The following is a 13,456-nucleotide window of genomic DNA, read 5'->3' on the forward strand; positions in this document are numbered from 1 at the left end:
CTAAATCTCCTGGATATCCATGCCCACAGTCAATGCCCATGTCAATATCTCCTCTGCCAAAGATAATTTCTGATATAACTCCTGAATCAGAGTTTTCCCCTGCTTCTGCTGAAATAAGCCACAACTGAGGTATTCGCCCCTGATTTCGGCCTTTAAAGTATCCCTCATCATCCGGGGCAGTCCCTCTGTTGATTTCCAGAAATTTTTAAATCCATTGATGCATATGATCTAACAGGAGCTTTTCATCAACGGTCCAGCTCCCCACGGTTTGATACTAGTCACTGGAAGTGCCATTATCAATGGGCTGTGATCTGAGAGGACACTCAGGTATCTCTCTATTGTAGCTTTGCCTGCCAGGCTGTAGATATAAAAGAAATAGTCTAATCATACCAGTTTGCATGTGGAAAAGGAAAAAAATGTAAAACCCGGGTCTGGGGCCCTGCATACTGTCCCACATATCAGTACAGCAATTATCTTTAATAAGCCACTGCAGTGCCCTATAAACAACAGGCTTCCTCCCTGCAAACTACTGACTTGCTGAATGATGTTGGCTCAAATCCAGACGGATGTTAAAGTCTCCACATACAATAAGGGAAAGTGGCCATATGGCTAATTCTGTGTTCAAATAATCAAGCGTATCGGCCTCATCCATGTTAGATCCGTAGACTGAACACAGCGTGAACCATACAGCCCCACCACCACACTCTACATAAACCATCTGCCAAACTTATCTGCTGCACTGCAGCTGACTGAGGATCTAGATTGCTTTGCCAATAATGAGAGGCTAAGATTGTTAAACAGCCTCTGTCTATTCCAGGGGATAGGAGTCTCCAGTACACATACTACATCAGGTCTCATTCCCTTCAGGCCCACTGCCACCCTCCCCCTCTTCTATCTAACATTAAGGCTGCCAATATAATAGTACAAATATGCAACTTATTATTCATCCATCCTTTCATGCCATCTTCTAGCCCCACATTCAACTGCTCCAAAACAACTAAGCAAGTAACAAAAGGACCTCCAATATGGTAGAAGTCTGTAGCTCTAAAAAAAAAAAAAAAAAAAAAAAAAAAAAAAAAAACTATGCGCTACAGCAGAAGGGAAGGCTTCAAAATTTATATCCTTCTATTTCTATTGCTGACCTGGAGAAAAAGATTTTCCTTATTGTTTTTTTTATTTTCTTGTTTAGCCCCACATATTTGTGGCCACTATGCCACCCAAACAAAAATCTGCACCATAGCAACCTGTGGCCCTCCCTACCCACCCCCAATTTACCCAGTCCCTCCAACCAGCCTCTCCACCTCTACCAACCCCCACCACCCAACAGAAGATTAGGGCCACCCAGGTTTGTTCATGGTAAAGTGCCCTCCTTCCATTCCGGGCATCAGCTAACATCTTCAAATACAATCTCTGCTGCTGTCTCCAAATACTGTGACACACAAGTCTAACCCAACAAACAAGCCCCCCCACCCCCCCCCTCTTTGTTAATCATCCCAACCAGAGTGTACAGCCCAGAGCAGACACCCCTTACTGTCTGCCGACTACCCAGTATGTCATGGCAACAGAAATAATTAACTCCTAGTCTCCAACGAGCCCAGGCCTCTAATTATGGGCCAAATAGCTCCTACAACTCAAGCTGGACCGGGATATATACTGTCAACAAAAGCATCTCAACCCATAGCAAAAACACAGATAGCATATGAACCACCAGTCTATCTAAGAAAAGAAAGGAAAAAAAGAGTGCCATGCCCAAACAGAGAAGGTCTAGCTAAAGGCCTAGCTGAAAGTTACGCCAAGCAAATTAGCTTAAATAGCTCAGCTGGGACTCAAACTCTCAACAAAATGTAAAGAAGTGGGTCTTATCCTGTACAATAATTTTCAACTTAGCTGGGTTCATTAGATATGCTTGTGCTCCCTACTTTAAAACTGCTGAATCATTTTTGTCAAAGGGTGCCATATTCTTTCCACAGTAAAATGACAGAAATCAGGCCTTACAAAAAATGAGCAGCTCTCAAACAAAACTGCCTGATATAGCAGAAAATAATCTAAATAGATTAAAATTGCGTTCAGCTTGCCCCTTTTTGCAAAGCCCTATGATTCTGTTTACAGAGAAACCTAGGCACACACTGAATCTCAGCATCCCAATTCCACTCAGACAGTTCTGGAAAGGCTCCTTTAGAGAGCCTACCAATGTATTTATAAAGGTCCTTTCCTTTCATTCCCTCTGGAATACCCAACACCCTAAGATTATTTAATTTGAGTCTATTTTCAAAATCCTCCAACTTCCATTGTGAGTCCAGCATACGGCCCTGGAATGATTCAGTCCCCTTTTTATGAGTGGTTGTTTCATTTTCTAGGGTAGCAATTCTGCCACTCTTCTACCATCCTTTCGGAAAACTCAGAACATGTTTTAGCCACTTGCCTAACGACCCCCTGTAGCTTTCGATAAGCAGATTGGGTCATACAACTGTCAGTCCGAGTCTCTTCCCTGTGGGCCTTGATATTTTGATAGATAGCTTCAAGCAAAACAGTATTCAGGTAGTCTTGCACAGGGCTGCAAACTCCCAACCTCCCCTCCTCCCATGTCCCTGTATGGCCAAATGTTATAGATTCTTGTTGTGGTGCTCCGTTCTTCCTGACTGTGCCAAGTCTATCCGACTACCCTTCAGGTGATGGTATCTCCCCTCCAAGCTGCTCACACCTCACCAAAAGAGTTCTTCCTTTGATGCTCTCCTGCTAATTCTAGATCTTCGTCTCCCCAGTTTGAATGAGCTAAGAGTGACAAAAAACTATCTCTTGAATCCACATCAGCACATGCTTGTTTAAGAAAGCAATCTGAGACTTGCAATGGCTGTGGCAACTTTTTAACAGTTTCGCCCTTTGTTCCCAAGCGCCACCTTCCGTCTCAACATTCCCCCCCCTCCTGCCCTCACCCCCCAACTGTGGTCTGCACACCGTTCATCACCATGCCTCCTGCCAAGAGTTTTGTCCCCACCATCACGGCCGTTCCAACCATAGCAGCCAGCTCCATCACCACATTAGACTCTGCTGCCTCTGCTAGCTCACCCAATTGCGCCACACAGACAGTCTCACCTGTGGTCAGTTGCTCCATTGGGGTGCTGGTATAACAGCCACTGCTCGTGAGGTGGAGCTTTCTGAGTCGCCACCTGGGTCATCCCGAGGCATATCAGAGCTTGTGGCCCCCCAGGAGCGTGCTGCAGACTGATCTTTAGAGTCAGGGTTGGGAATTTAATATTCCACACCCAAACTAGGCATCTAAGCACGCTTTGTAGGAAGCTGGTCTGGTGTGTGGTGAGCACCTATGGTGCTATCACCCTATACCAGGCCCAGGTATCCCCTACTAGTGAGGTGTAGTCAGTGTCTAGGAAGCCAGGCTCTCTAGCGGGAGCTGTGGATGAGCAGCCAAGGCTTAGCTAGGAGACATGCAAAGCTCGTGCAATACCACTTATAGTCATACAGCACTTACACACACATGAACGAACCACACAGTGTAACAAAAATAAAGGTACTTTATTTTAGTAACACAAATACTAAAATACCACATAGGCAATACTCTACTAGCAGATGAGTAAACACACGATTATATACACTTCAGTTGTCAAGAATGAGCATAGAAAGTAATAGAAAACAGTGCAATAACAATGGACAATGGTGACCCTAGGGTGAACCCAAACCATATACTTAAAAAATGGAATAAGAGTGCTGGACTCACACCCAGGTAAGGGAAATCTGTAGAGGGGAGATGGAGGAACTAGGAACCTCAAAAATTAAGTGCCACAGTGACCCCTCTGCGACTAGGAGAGAAGAGGTAAGTACCTGGTTTTTCCCAAACCCACAGAGAAACTTTGTGAAAGGACTGTGCAAGACCCAAACAAGACCCAAACAAGACTGCAAGAAACAGAAGATGGATCCAGACAAAAGAGGACCTGAAAATGAAGGGGACAAAGTCCAGTTGCAGTGTCCGCTTGGGGCAGGAGCCACAACCCACCCTTCTGGAGATGCAGGACTAGGTCGACGGTGAAGACCAGGAGTCAGCTATGCAGCACAGGAGCAGAGGAAGAGTTCCAGAAGTGATCCAGTCGATGTCCCATGTCAAAAGAAGAGTTGCCGTCCGTCACTAGTGTGAAAAATACACCAACACACCTTGGCAAAGGCAAGAGTTGCAGAAGAGGGACCAGGAAGGTCCGAGTGGACTCAAGCCAAGGAGGGAAGTCCCAGACGACCCCCAGCAGTCAGGAGAGCAAGAAGTAGTCAATGCAGCACCCACAGACAACTCACAGGAACAGGCATAGGAGTCACAGTGAGGCCCACGCAGCACACCTGGAAAGGAGTCTCTCGTCGCTGGAGCAGCAGGCAGGAGACCATGCGTTGCTTGGAAGAGTGTTGGAGGACAGGGCTACATGGAGCCCGAGGACCCTTGGAAGGAGAGCCAACACGCCTTGGTAGCTGCAAGAGCCGCAGTGCACAGGGGTACCGTCCTGCAAGGACAGGCTAAGACTCACCACCTCCAAAGTTGGACAGCTGGTAGAGGGGATCAAGGGGAACACTCAAGACCACCACCTGTGTTGATGGATCCAAGCAGAGTTGCAGGAGGGAGGATCCATGTGGCCAGTCGTAGTTGCAGTTGGTGCCCGCAGATGGAGGGGAGTGACTCCTTCACTCCAAGGGAGATTCCTTCTTACTTCTCATGCAGACTGAAGACTTGCCGCCCTCAGAGAATGCACAGCCAGGGAAATGTTGCAGTTGCTAGAAGGAGCTGGAGAAACAATGATGCAGAGCGAAGTCGTCGCTGGAGCTGCATATTGTATGTTCCTGTGAAGTCTAGTTGCAGTTCCAGTGGCCAGAAGTTGAAGTAATCGTTGCAGAGGAATCCTGCTGGAACCTTGCACGTCGAATCTAAGGGCCCACCCCGGAGGGAGGTTGGGCACTTAGCGGGGTGACTACCTATCAGGAGGGGGCTGTGACATCACCTGCCTGACCTGCCACTCAGATGCTCCCAGAGGCCGCTGCCCACCTTGGATTCAAGATGGCAGAGTCAAGTGGCTACCTGGAGAAGTGGTAACTCCCCTTTCCATTGTTCAGTTTCATGCCAGAGCAGGGACTGGAGGTCACTGAACCGGTGCAGACTGGTTTATGCAAGGAGGGCACCAAATGTGCCCTTCAAAGCCATGCAACATCTATTTCCAAAGGGGAGGGTGTTGCCTCCCTCTCCTAAAGGAAATCTATTATTTTGCCTTCCTGGGCATTAACTGTTCAAGCAGCCGGAGGGCAGAAACCTGTCTTTAGGATGGCAGCAGCGCAGGCTGCCCGGGAAAACCATGCAAACTGGTAGGAGCAAAGCTGGGAGTCATCTAAGGAGCCCTCAGAGTGCATGGAATCATACAACCAATACTGGCAACAGTATTGGGGTATGATTCCGACATGTTTCATACCAAACATGCCTAGGTTCGGAGTTACCATTAAGTAGCTATAGATAGGTAGTGACCTATGTCCAGTACACGACTAAAATGGCTTCCCCGCACTCATGAAGTCCAGAAAAATGGAGCTGGAGTTCGTGGGGGCACTACTTGCACCCTCACCTCTGGTCTAGGAGGGCCTGCTGTAGGGGTGACTTACAGTGACTTGGCATAGAGACTTGTAGAGCAATGGCAGGCCTGCAGAAACACTTTGCATGGGCTCTCATGAGTGGCATAATATATGCTGCAGCCCATGGTGAACCCCTGGTGCCCCAATGCCCTGGGTTCCTAGGTAGCATATACTAGGGACTTACTTAGGGACATCAGTATGCCAAATGGCGGGTGTTGGTAGGTAGGGACAACCAAATCCAGGTGGAGAAAGCACAGTCACTGGGGTCCTGGTTAGAAGGATCCAAGTGAGCACAGTCAAAACACACTGACATCAGGCAAAAAGTGGGGGTAACATGCCAAAAAGAGGGTACTTTCCTACCGGCTTTCTAGAAAAATCCATTGCCAGACCTACAGTTGACGATTTTAACCTTACCCTGTAGCAGAACTCCGACTCAAATCAACAGTTCCTGGGGGAGGTAAGTATTGGTTAGATTGTGAGGTAAGTAAGACACTTACAAGTCTCAGTTCCTGGGCATAGGTAGCCCACCGTTGGGGGTTTAAGGCAACCCCAAAGTTACCACACCAGCAGCTCAGGGCCAGTCAGGTGCAGAGGTCAAAGAGGTGCCAAAAACACACAGGCGCCTATGGAGAACAGGGGTGCTCCGGTTCCAGTCTGCCAGCAGATAAGTACCCGCGTCCCTGTGGGGGGGGGTAGACCAGTGGGGTTTTGTAGAGTACTGGGGGTGGGGGGAGGATGGGGACACAAGTAGGCACACAAAACACACCCTCAGCGGCACAGGGGCGGCCGGGTGCAGAGTGCAAAGCAGGCATCGGGTTTTGTATTGGTTTCAATGGAGGGACCCGGGGGTCACTCTAGCGGTGCAGGCAGGGCACAGGGGGGCTTCTCGGGCCAGCCACCACCTGGGCTAGGCAGAGAGTCGCCTGTAGGTCACTCTTGCACTGAAGTTCGGTTCCTTCTGGTCCTGGGGGCTACAGGTGCAGTGCTTGGTCCAGGTGTCGGGCCCCTTGTTACAGGCAGTCACGGTCAGGGGTAGCCTTTGGATTCTATCTGCAGGCGTCACTGTGGGGGTCCAGAGGGGTCCTCTTGGGCTACTCACGGGATCGCAGTTGCCGGAGAGTCCTCCCTGTAATGAAAGAACACTGGTGCTGGGGCCTGGTTAACAGGGTCCCAAGCACACTTTCAAACACAACTTAGCATCAGCAAAGGCAAAAAGTCAGGGGGTAACAATGCCAAGGAGGCATTTCCTTACACGTCTCATCACCACAAACGCTAGCTGTGTGGACCAATAGGATAGAGACTTCAGAATCCGCTTGACAAGGTTGTACGTTCCCTAACATGTTCCCTGGTAAACAGACAAACAACTAGCGATATGCTAGCAGAGCAGACCCCAGTTATCACCTCAGAGGGGGTGCGGGTTAGGGGGTGAAGCAGGAGCAGCACAAAGCCAGAACTGAGCCCTATTGGGGGGGAGGAGGAGGAAGGGGGTGCCAACCGTCCTCACATGGCTGTCATCTTGCTTTGACCTTGACACACTTTTAGTGATATTTGTACTGGGCTAGCAGTATATTCATTCACCAGCATGTATTGGTATTGCAGTGTTCTTGGCCACAGCAGTGGGCCAACTAATAACTGCATAACTGTGGAACAGCTCGGAGTCGCCAATATTTGTGGTATGGTTCAGAGAAATAAAATGTGTAAGTGCAATAAAATGCAATGCCATATAAATACCAAACTAAAAAGAAAAATAACAAAATATAATCATGTAAGTTCTGTCATAAATGATAGTAAAGTAACTTGATATATTGTGTTTTGGCTTCATGGTAAAAAAAATCACCAGACAATAACTAACCCAGTGAACATGCCTTTACTAACCTGGCATGTAGTATGTAGGTACCGCTTATGAAATGGTATGCAGTCCCTAGAGCACTTTACCAACTGACTCTGGTTAATCTAAAAATATTTCTCTTATCTGTCTTGCGGATTCCTTAAATTGTTTTATTACCATGGGTCAGAGAGAGTCTCAAGAAGGTTGTCTAGAGAGAAGGTAAACAGCGGTCTTATGATTAACTAAGGAACTCTGTGGGGTCAGGAGCTGGGTGTTTACTTTGGCCCTATAAAGACCTTAATAAAAATTAAAGACCGAAAATTAAAGACAGATCAAGAAATCTACTATGGCCCCAGATTCCCTTTCTTTGGAGGTGTGATAAACAGGAATAGATGTCACCAGCAGAATTGCCTGTGGAATCAGATATCCATTACAAATAACAAAATGTCTGTGTGAAACACAAAAAGTGAAGATAAGAATATTAAAAAAAAATACAAGACGTGTGAATTGCAAAACATATGATTCTTACCTGCTCAACATCAACTGAGATCCACTTTTCTTTGCCCTCCTCGGCTACTTCCAATCTATATTGACTTCTATTTGTTATCATAAAAAATGGTGTGAAAATTACAATCCTTGTGAGATTGAAGCTACTGGCACTTATGGTGACACCAACCTGTGAGAAAAGGGCATTGCTCAATGTTATCTTTATCAATCTTCCACACATTACTCAAGACAGTAAAACTTAGAGAGCCTAATAAGGAGTTTTGAGTTAAGGAAATATGTTCTTACTTGGTATTCCATTTTATACCCTTTACATTTAACAGCGCCATGAGTGCCAACGGTATCAAGAGAAAACTGATCTGATAGTTCACTGTCCGACACCATTAGCTGCACCTGCAGGTAAAAAACACAACATTGTACCAAGCATCCGTAGGAATTCAATGTTATTTAATGTATTAGTAGATTCTAGGTCCAATCAGACCTCTTTGAAATGAAGCCTTGTCATGTGATCCTTGGTGTGTTTCTATCTAATCAGCAAATATGGGTGCAGATAAGCAATCAAAAGAATCAGCCATTAAGAATAAAACACATCAATTAGGCATGACAGAAGCATCTGGAGTACAATATTAATCACATTTTCTCCCAAAAACAAAACAAAAACAAAAAAAACTTTTCAGGGTGTATCTGCTTTGAGACAATGAATGGAGTCGAAAGTACAAGCACCATTTATAAAACCATACTTCTACACTATTCCATGCAAGATTGTTCCTGGTCCTTTAATTTGTGCAAGTAATTTTATTTGAACAATCAATTGCAATCATTACAAAAAAATGAATAATACCGGTTTACAAACTTCTACCATGGCCCCCATTACTAAAACTAAAAGTGTGTTAATTAGAAAAAGGAAAACACTATGCTAAAATGCTAATAAGGCATATTTTACAACATAGTTGATATTATGCCACAACTTTCAACTGAAAAATAGACAGATCAAACTCAATGCAGTTTACAGAGTATTAAATCCATACATTTTACAAAACTATTTAGTAACGGAGAGCCTGCACTAATCAAGAATACTATAACTGTGCCTGCACAGCTTTTAATACCCAAAAGATTGAATATTGGCCTTTAATAATCTCCTTCACATGCTATTTAAATCTTGACAAGTGCATAGAATGTGCCTCAAATATTGCATCGGAGCTTCATGGTCCTCTAATATCATGTTGAATGTAAAGAATCAAATGCATCATTGATCACTTATCATCAAGAGATTATGTGTAAACCATGCCTATTTTGACAAACACAACCAACTGTCTTTGGCAGATATGCTATAGAGAGTGCAAAATATGAGGCACAGAAGTACGGGATGAAGAAACCTAGCTTTAAAACAATCTATCTTAAATTTCTCGATTTAGTGCTGAGGAGCAGTACAAGACGTGAGGTTCTGTTCTAAAATGAGAAAACATGAGAAAAGTAAAAGTTTAAAAAGAATGCAATTTGACAGTGTTGCCACTGTGCATCTCATACGAAATCTCATCTGGAGATTAGGGCACACAACTGGATATCATAGACCCAAAGGGATAAAGATGATCTGGAAGCAGTATAACAAAAAAGCATGGTTTCATTTCAAAATAATTTATTACTTTTGAGGGTACAGAAAGGGGTGATAGTCATTTGAAGTGGATATAATGCTTATAACTTGTGAGACATTTTCCAGGTGTAGAGGAAGAAACTTAAAAAATACAATAGCAAAGCTATAATGTAGCTGAGTACTACTGTTTTAAAGCCCTAATAGATAAGAAACGAAGGGGTACGTTAAAGAAGGGGGAAGATAAGAAAACAAAAAAGCATGGTTTCAACCACTAGGCCTCATCCAGGCATGGCACCAAAACACCACACTAATGCTGATTGCACGACCCAAGCAATTAGTCATGTCCAGACCTGATTGGATGATATATGTTGCTGCATTCCTGCTGTTCTGAATGGCTTGGAATACAGATGTCCACAGGTCATCTGGAACTGCCAGTAGTCCCACAATGAATTGGTAGAGCAACCTAGTAGGCAGATGGCGCTAAAGGAACGCAGGATAAGGATGTCGGCAGTGAGCATGTGCTTGCCAAAGGCCTCCATGCGTTTGGATTCTCTGTTAGGATGGGTTGTAGAAAATGTGTTTGAGTTTACTCTACTCAAATCTACTCATGGAAATCTATACTACCCAATCCAGTGGGGATGGATGTTGCGTCAGGAAGTGAGGGTCCCCAAGCACTGGTCTGTGTTGACAAGTGACATGTCTATTGATTGGGGGCCCAGGACATGGTTTTACCCATGTTATCAAGAGGTTAAGGGCTTCATTAAACGGCAGGGGAGGTTTGACAGGTGCCTGGTCAGGCTAGGGAACCTCTGTAAGTACGCTGGTCTTTCTTTCCATGGCAGGGAGCTGTAGTTCAAGGACTGCTGCAGCCTTCCACATCACAATGGCAAAAGAGCACTCTTTGCAGTGGCAGGACCAGGGAAAGTGAAGTCCACTGTCTGGGATGGCGTCTATACCACTAGCATCGTGTAGTTCTCCATATCAACTGTTTGCATCATGCTGTGGGACAAATTCTTCACCCTCATCATAGTTATTATTACTCTCTGAATAAGGACCTCATATCTCATATCTCTATGTAATGCATGAGCTCTGCTGCGTGGTAAAGGCAACATGCTAGATTCAGAACGGTTACTGACTGGCTGCACTTCAGTGGGATTGGTACACAGCCGAAGTCAAGCTGAGTTCAGTTCGGAGTTGAAAACCACTTTTGGATGTGGTTCCTACTTCAGTGGTATCACCGTTGACGTCACAGGAATTGGCACAGGGAGTGGGGCCAGAACCGAAGTTGGCAGGAAGCCAGTGCAAAACCCAAAGACACAGTCCGGTTTCTTGAATTGCCCCACTTTCAAAAAAAGAATGGCACTGCAGTGATTTGGGTCAGTGATTTCTAAGCAGGACACGTAGCCCTTTCTATTGCTGAAGTAATAACAAAAATCATGTTTATTGTTTGAGAATGCCCTGAAGCCAACAGGATTCACAGATCTCAGGCAATGCGGTCAGGAAACAGTATTTTCATGCAGTACTGTGAAGGACCTTAAACTCGCACCTGACACAAAGGTTACTAGGCTTGGATCCAAGTATCTTAGAAATACGTATGATAGATTTACAGGGCATACAACCAACAAAAAAGCACTTAATGCTGGCATGTGCTCTCTGCTGTAAGAGCATCACATCAGCTGATATTAGTTGGGCTCTAGAGAGGGTGGTCCCACTACAGTGCTAGCATTAAGTTATTTTTAGGCATTTCATCATCGAGTCACCCAAGGTGGGGAATTTCTCATACAATGCATTAACAGTAAAGTCTAAATTGACAATTATATTTATTTCTCTTATGTGTGTTTTGTATTGAAATAAAGTGCCTTATTTAATTGTCACAGTAAAATGCATGTCATGCTGTCCTGTAACTGTAATGCTGAACACAATGTACTTCCTAGTTTTATTAAAGTACACCACTCAATAATATGTTTCAGTCATATATTTTCTGAAAGCACAGTTCTATCTCTTAATGCAAATGTTGAGCAATAATAAAGAAAACTAAAAGTGTGGCCTGCTGCATTTACACACCAAATCACGCTGAAACAGTGGAACACAGATGAAAGTTGGGGGCAAATAAAAGGGAAGATAATAAAACACAAAAAGTACATAGATAGCCCATAACAATTACAATTAACTCTCAGTGGTAACTTTACATTACCTTGTTGTTTTGAAAGAAGTTCTTTGGCTTGAATGAAAACAGGAAGGGCTTTTTATTGTCAGGAGCATGCTTGCGGTGAATGTCATCGGCTTTGTACTGCAACAACCTTCCAGTTTTATTCACCATCCAGTAAGGACAGTGAATAGCAATCACCATTTGTCCAATAGAGTAGTTCACATGAACAGCGATATCTAAATCGTTCTTCTCTGTTTCTGAGACAGAAGTAAAATTAATAAAGCTGATTTCAGGCTGATTACTCTTGATGTTGTACGTTCCTTTCCAATTCTGACCCAGATAGTTTAGTAACTGAAGTGCCAACTTGGTCTGATCCAGAACAGCATTATGAATCTGGACTGAAGAGCCATCCTCCAAAGTAAGTGTACTGTTATCATTTTCCTAAAGAAATATACATAACATATTATACATATTCGAATCAATTGCACATTATTTGACACTGCATTAATTTAACAACAGAAACAAGAAATCAACCACAAAAAACTTCTTAGACCAAATCATCTCTTGTGTTATGAGTATTTGAGAACAACACAACCTGCCACCAAGACCAGAGATGAAAAAGGGTTTTTTCACAATCTTCCCGGTTCTCTTTCAAATTTGAAAGAAATCATTGTGTTTGCCTTGGTCCATGCAGTTCTGAAGCAAGCCATGGTTGTTTCACTTTTAAAGCCCTAACGATATGAATACATTTAAGGCCAAAATCCATTATTTCTGTGTTTACCAAAATCGGTGAAGGCAAAAAAAATGAGAAAACTCTCAACTTTTAAAGTACCCAGACCTGAAGATATGCACGTTAATGCCAAATTTCCAGGCCAAATGCATAATCTTCCTGTGTGTACGAACATTACTGACAATAGTGGTAAACACCTAACTATATACAATACCCTGACCAGATGACGTATATGCTTTAGTTCCAGCCCAAATGGGATTTCTCCAAGCATGTGGTACTGAATCTGTACTTTTCCACAGAACAGTATGTTCTACCTCTGATTCTGTTTGATCTGTTACACATGATCAACACAGTACATTATTCAATTTTTTTGGCCAGACTGCTAGTAATTGAAATAAGGACTTAGACTTTATTATATACCTCTCTCAAGTAGTTGCTCTACTACCCGTATATTGCTCCTTTATCTCTCTTGCTTGCAGTGCTTCTCAGGGATGTGATTCTCAGGGATCTTACACTGGCCCTACTATTTTACTACATATGCTGCCCCACTTGGTGTCCTTAATTACTCGTGCAATGTTATGTATGTACATAATGTAGTTTAAGGTGATATATTTACAAATTTACAAATGTTCAAGATCAACTTCGAAACGGCTACAGGCTCCCGGGGAGGCGGGTGGGCGCATGTGAATCTGCAGCGTCACATGCCACGAACAGATGTACACTGGGTAAGTGACATTTTCCGTTCAATGGCATGTGTAGCTGCAGATACACATGCTTTGCATAGACTAGTAAGCAGTTATCTCCCCAAAAGCGGTGGTTCAGCCTGTAGGAGTTGAAGTTGTTTGAAACAAAGTTCGTAGTACTGCCTGGCCTACTGTGGCTTGTTGTGCTGTTAACACATCCACGCAATAGTGCTTGGTAAACGTATGAGGTGTAGACCATGTGGCTGCCTTACATATCTCAGTCATTGGAATGTTTCCTAGAAAGGCCATGGTTGCACCCTTCATTCTAGTTGAGTGTGCCTTTGGTGTAATCGGCAGTTGTTTC

General features: G+C 44.2%; 1 protein-coding gene across 2 annotated transcripts in view; it reads right to left on the reverse strand.

Annotated features, from left to right (window-relative positions):
* VPS13A (vacuolar protein sorting 13 homolog A) overlaps positions 1–13,456 on the reverse strand; it is a 1,844,906-nt gene that overhangs the window by 892,973 nt on the left and 938,477 nt on the right. For both annotated transcript variants that reach the window (XM_069230089.1, XM_069230094.1), the window contains exons 48-50: positions 11,725–12,120; positions 8,228–8,332; positions 7,965–8,111 (exon numbers count right to left, since the gene is read on the reverse strand). In XM_069230089.1, coding sequence (XP_069086190.1) covers positions 7,965–8,111; positions 8,228–8,332; positions 11,725–12,120 — 648 coding nt within the window. The remainder of the gene's footprint in view (positions 1–7,964; positions 8,112–8,227; positions 8,333–11,724; positions 12,121–13,456) is intronic.

The sequence above is a fragment of the Pleurodeles waltl genome, chromosome 1_1, assembly GCF_031143425.1.
Source record: "Pleurodeles waltl isolate 20211129_DDA chromosome 1_1, aPleWal1.hap1.20221129, whole genome shotgun sequence".
Lineage (NCBI taxonomy): Eukaryota > Metazoa > Chordata > Amphibia > Caudata > Salamandridae > Pleurodeles > Pleurodeles waltl.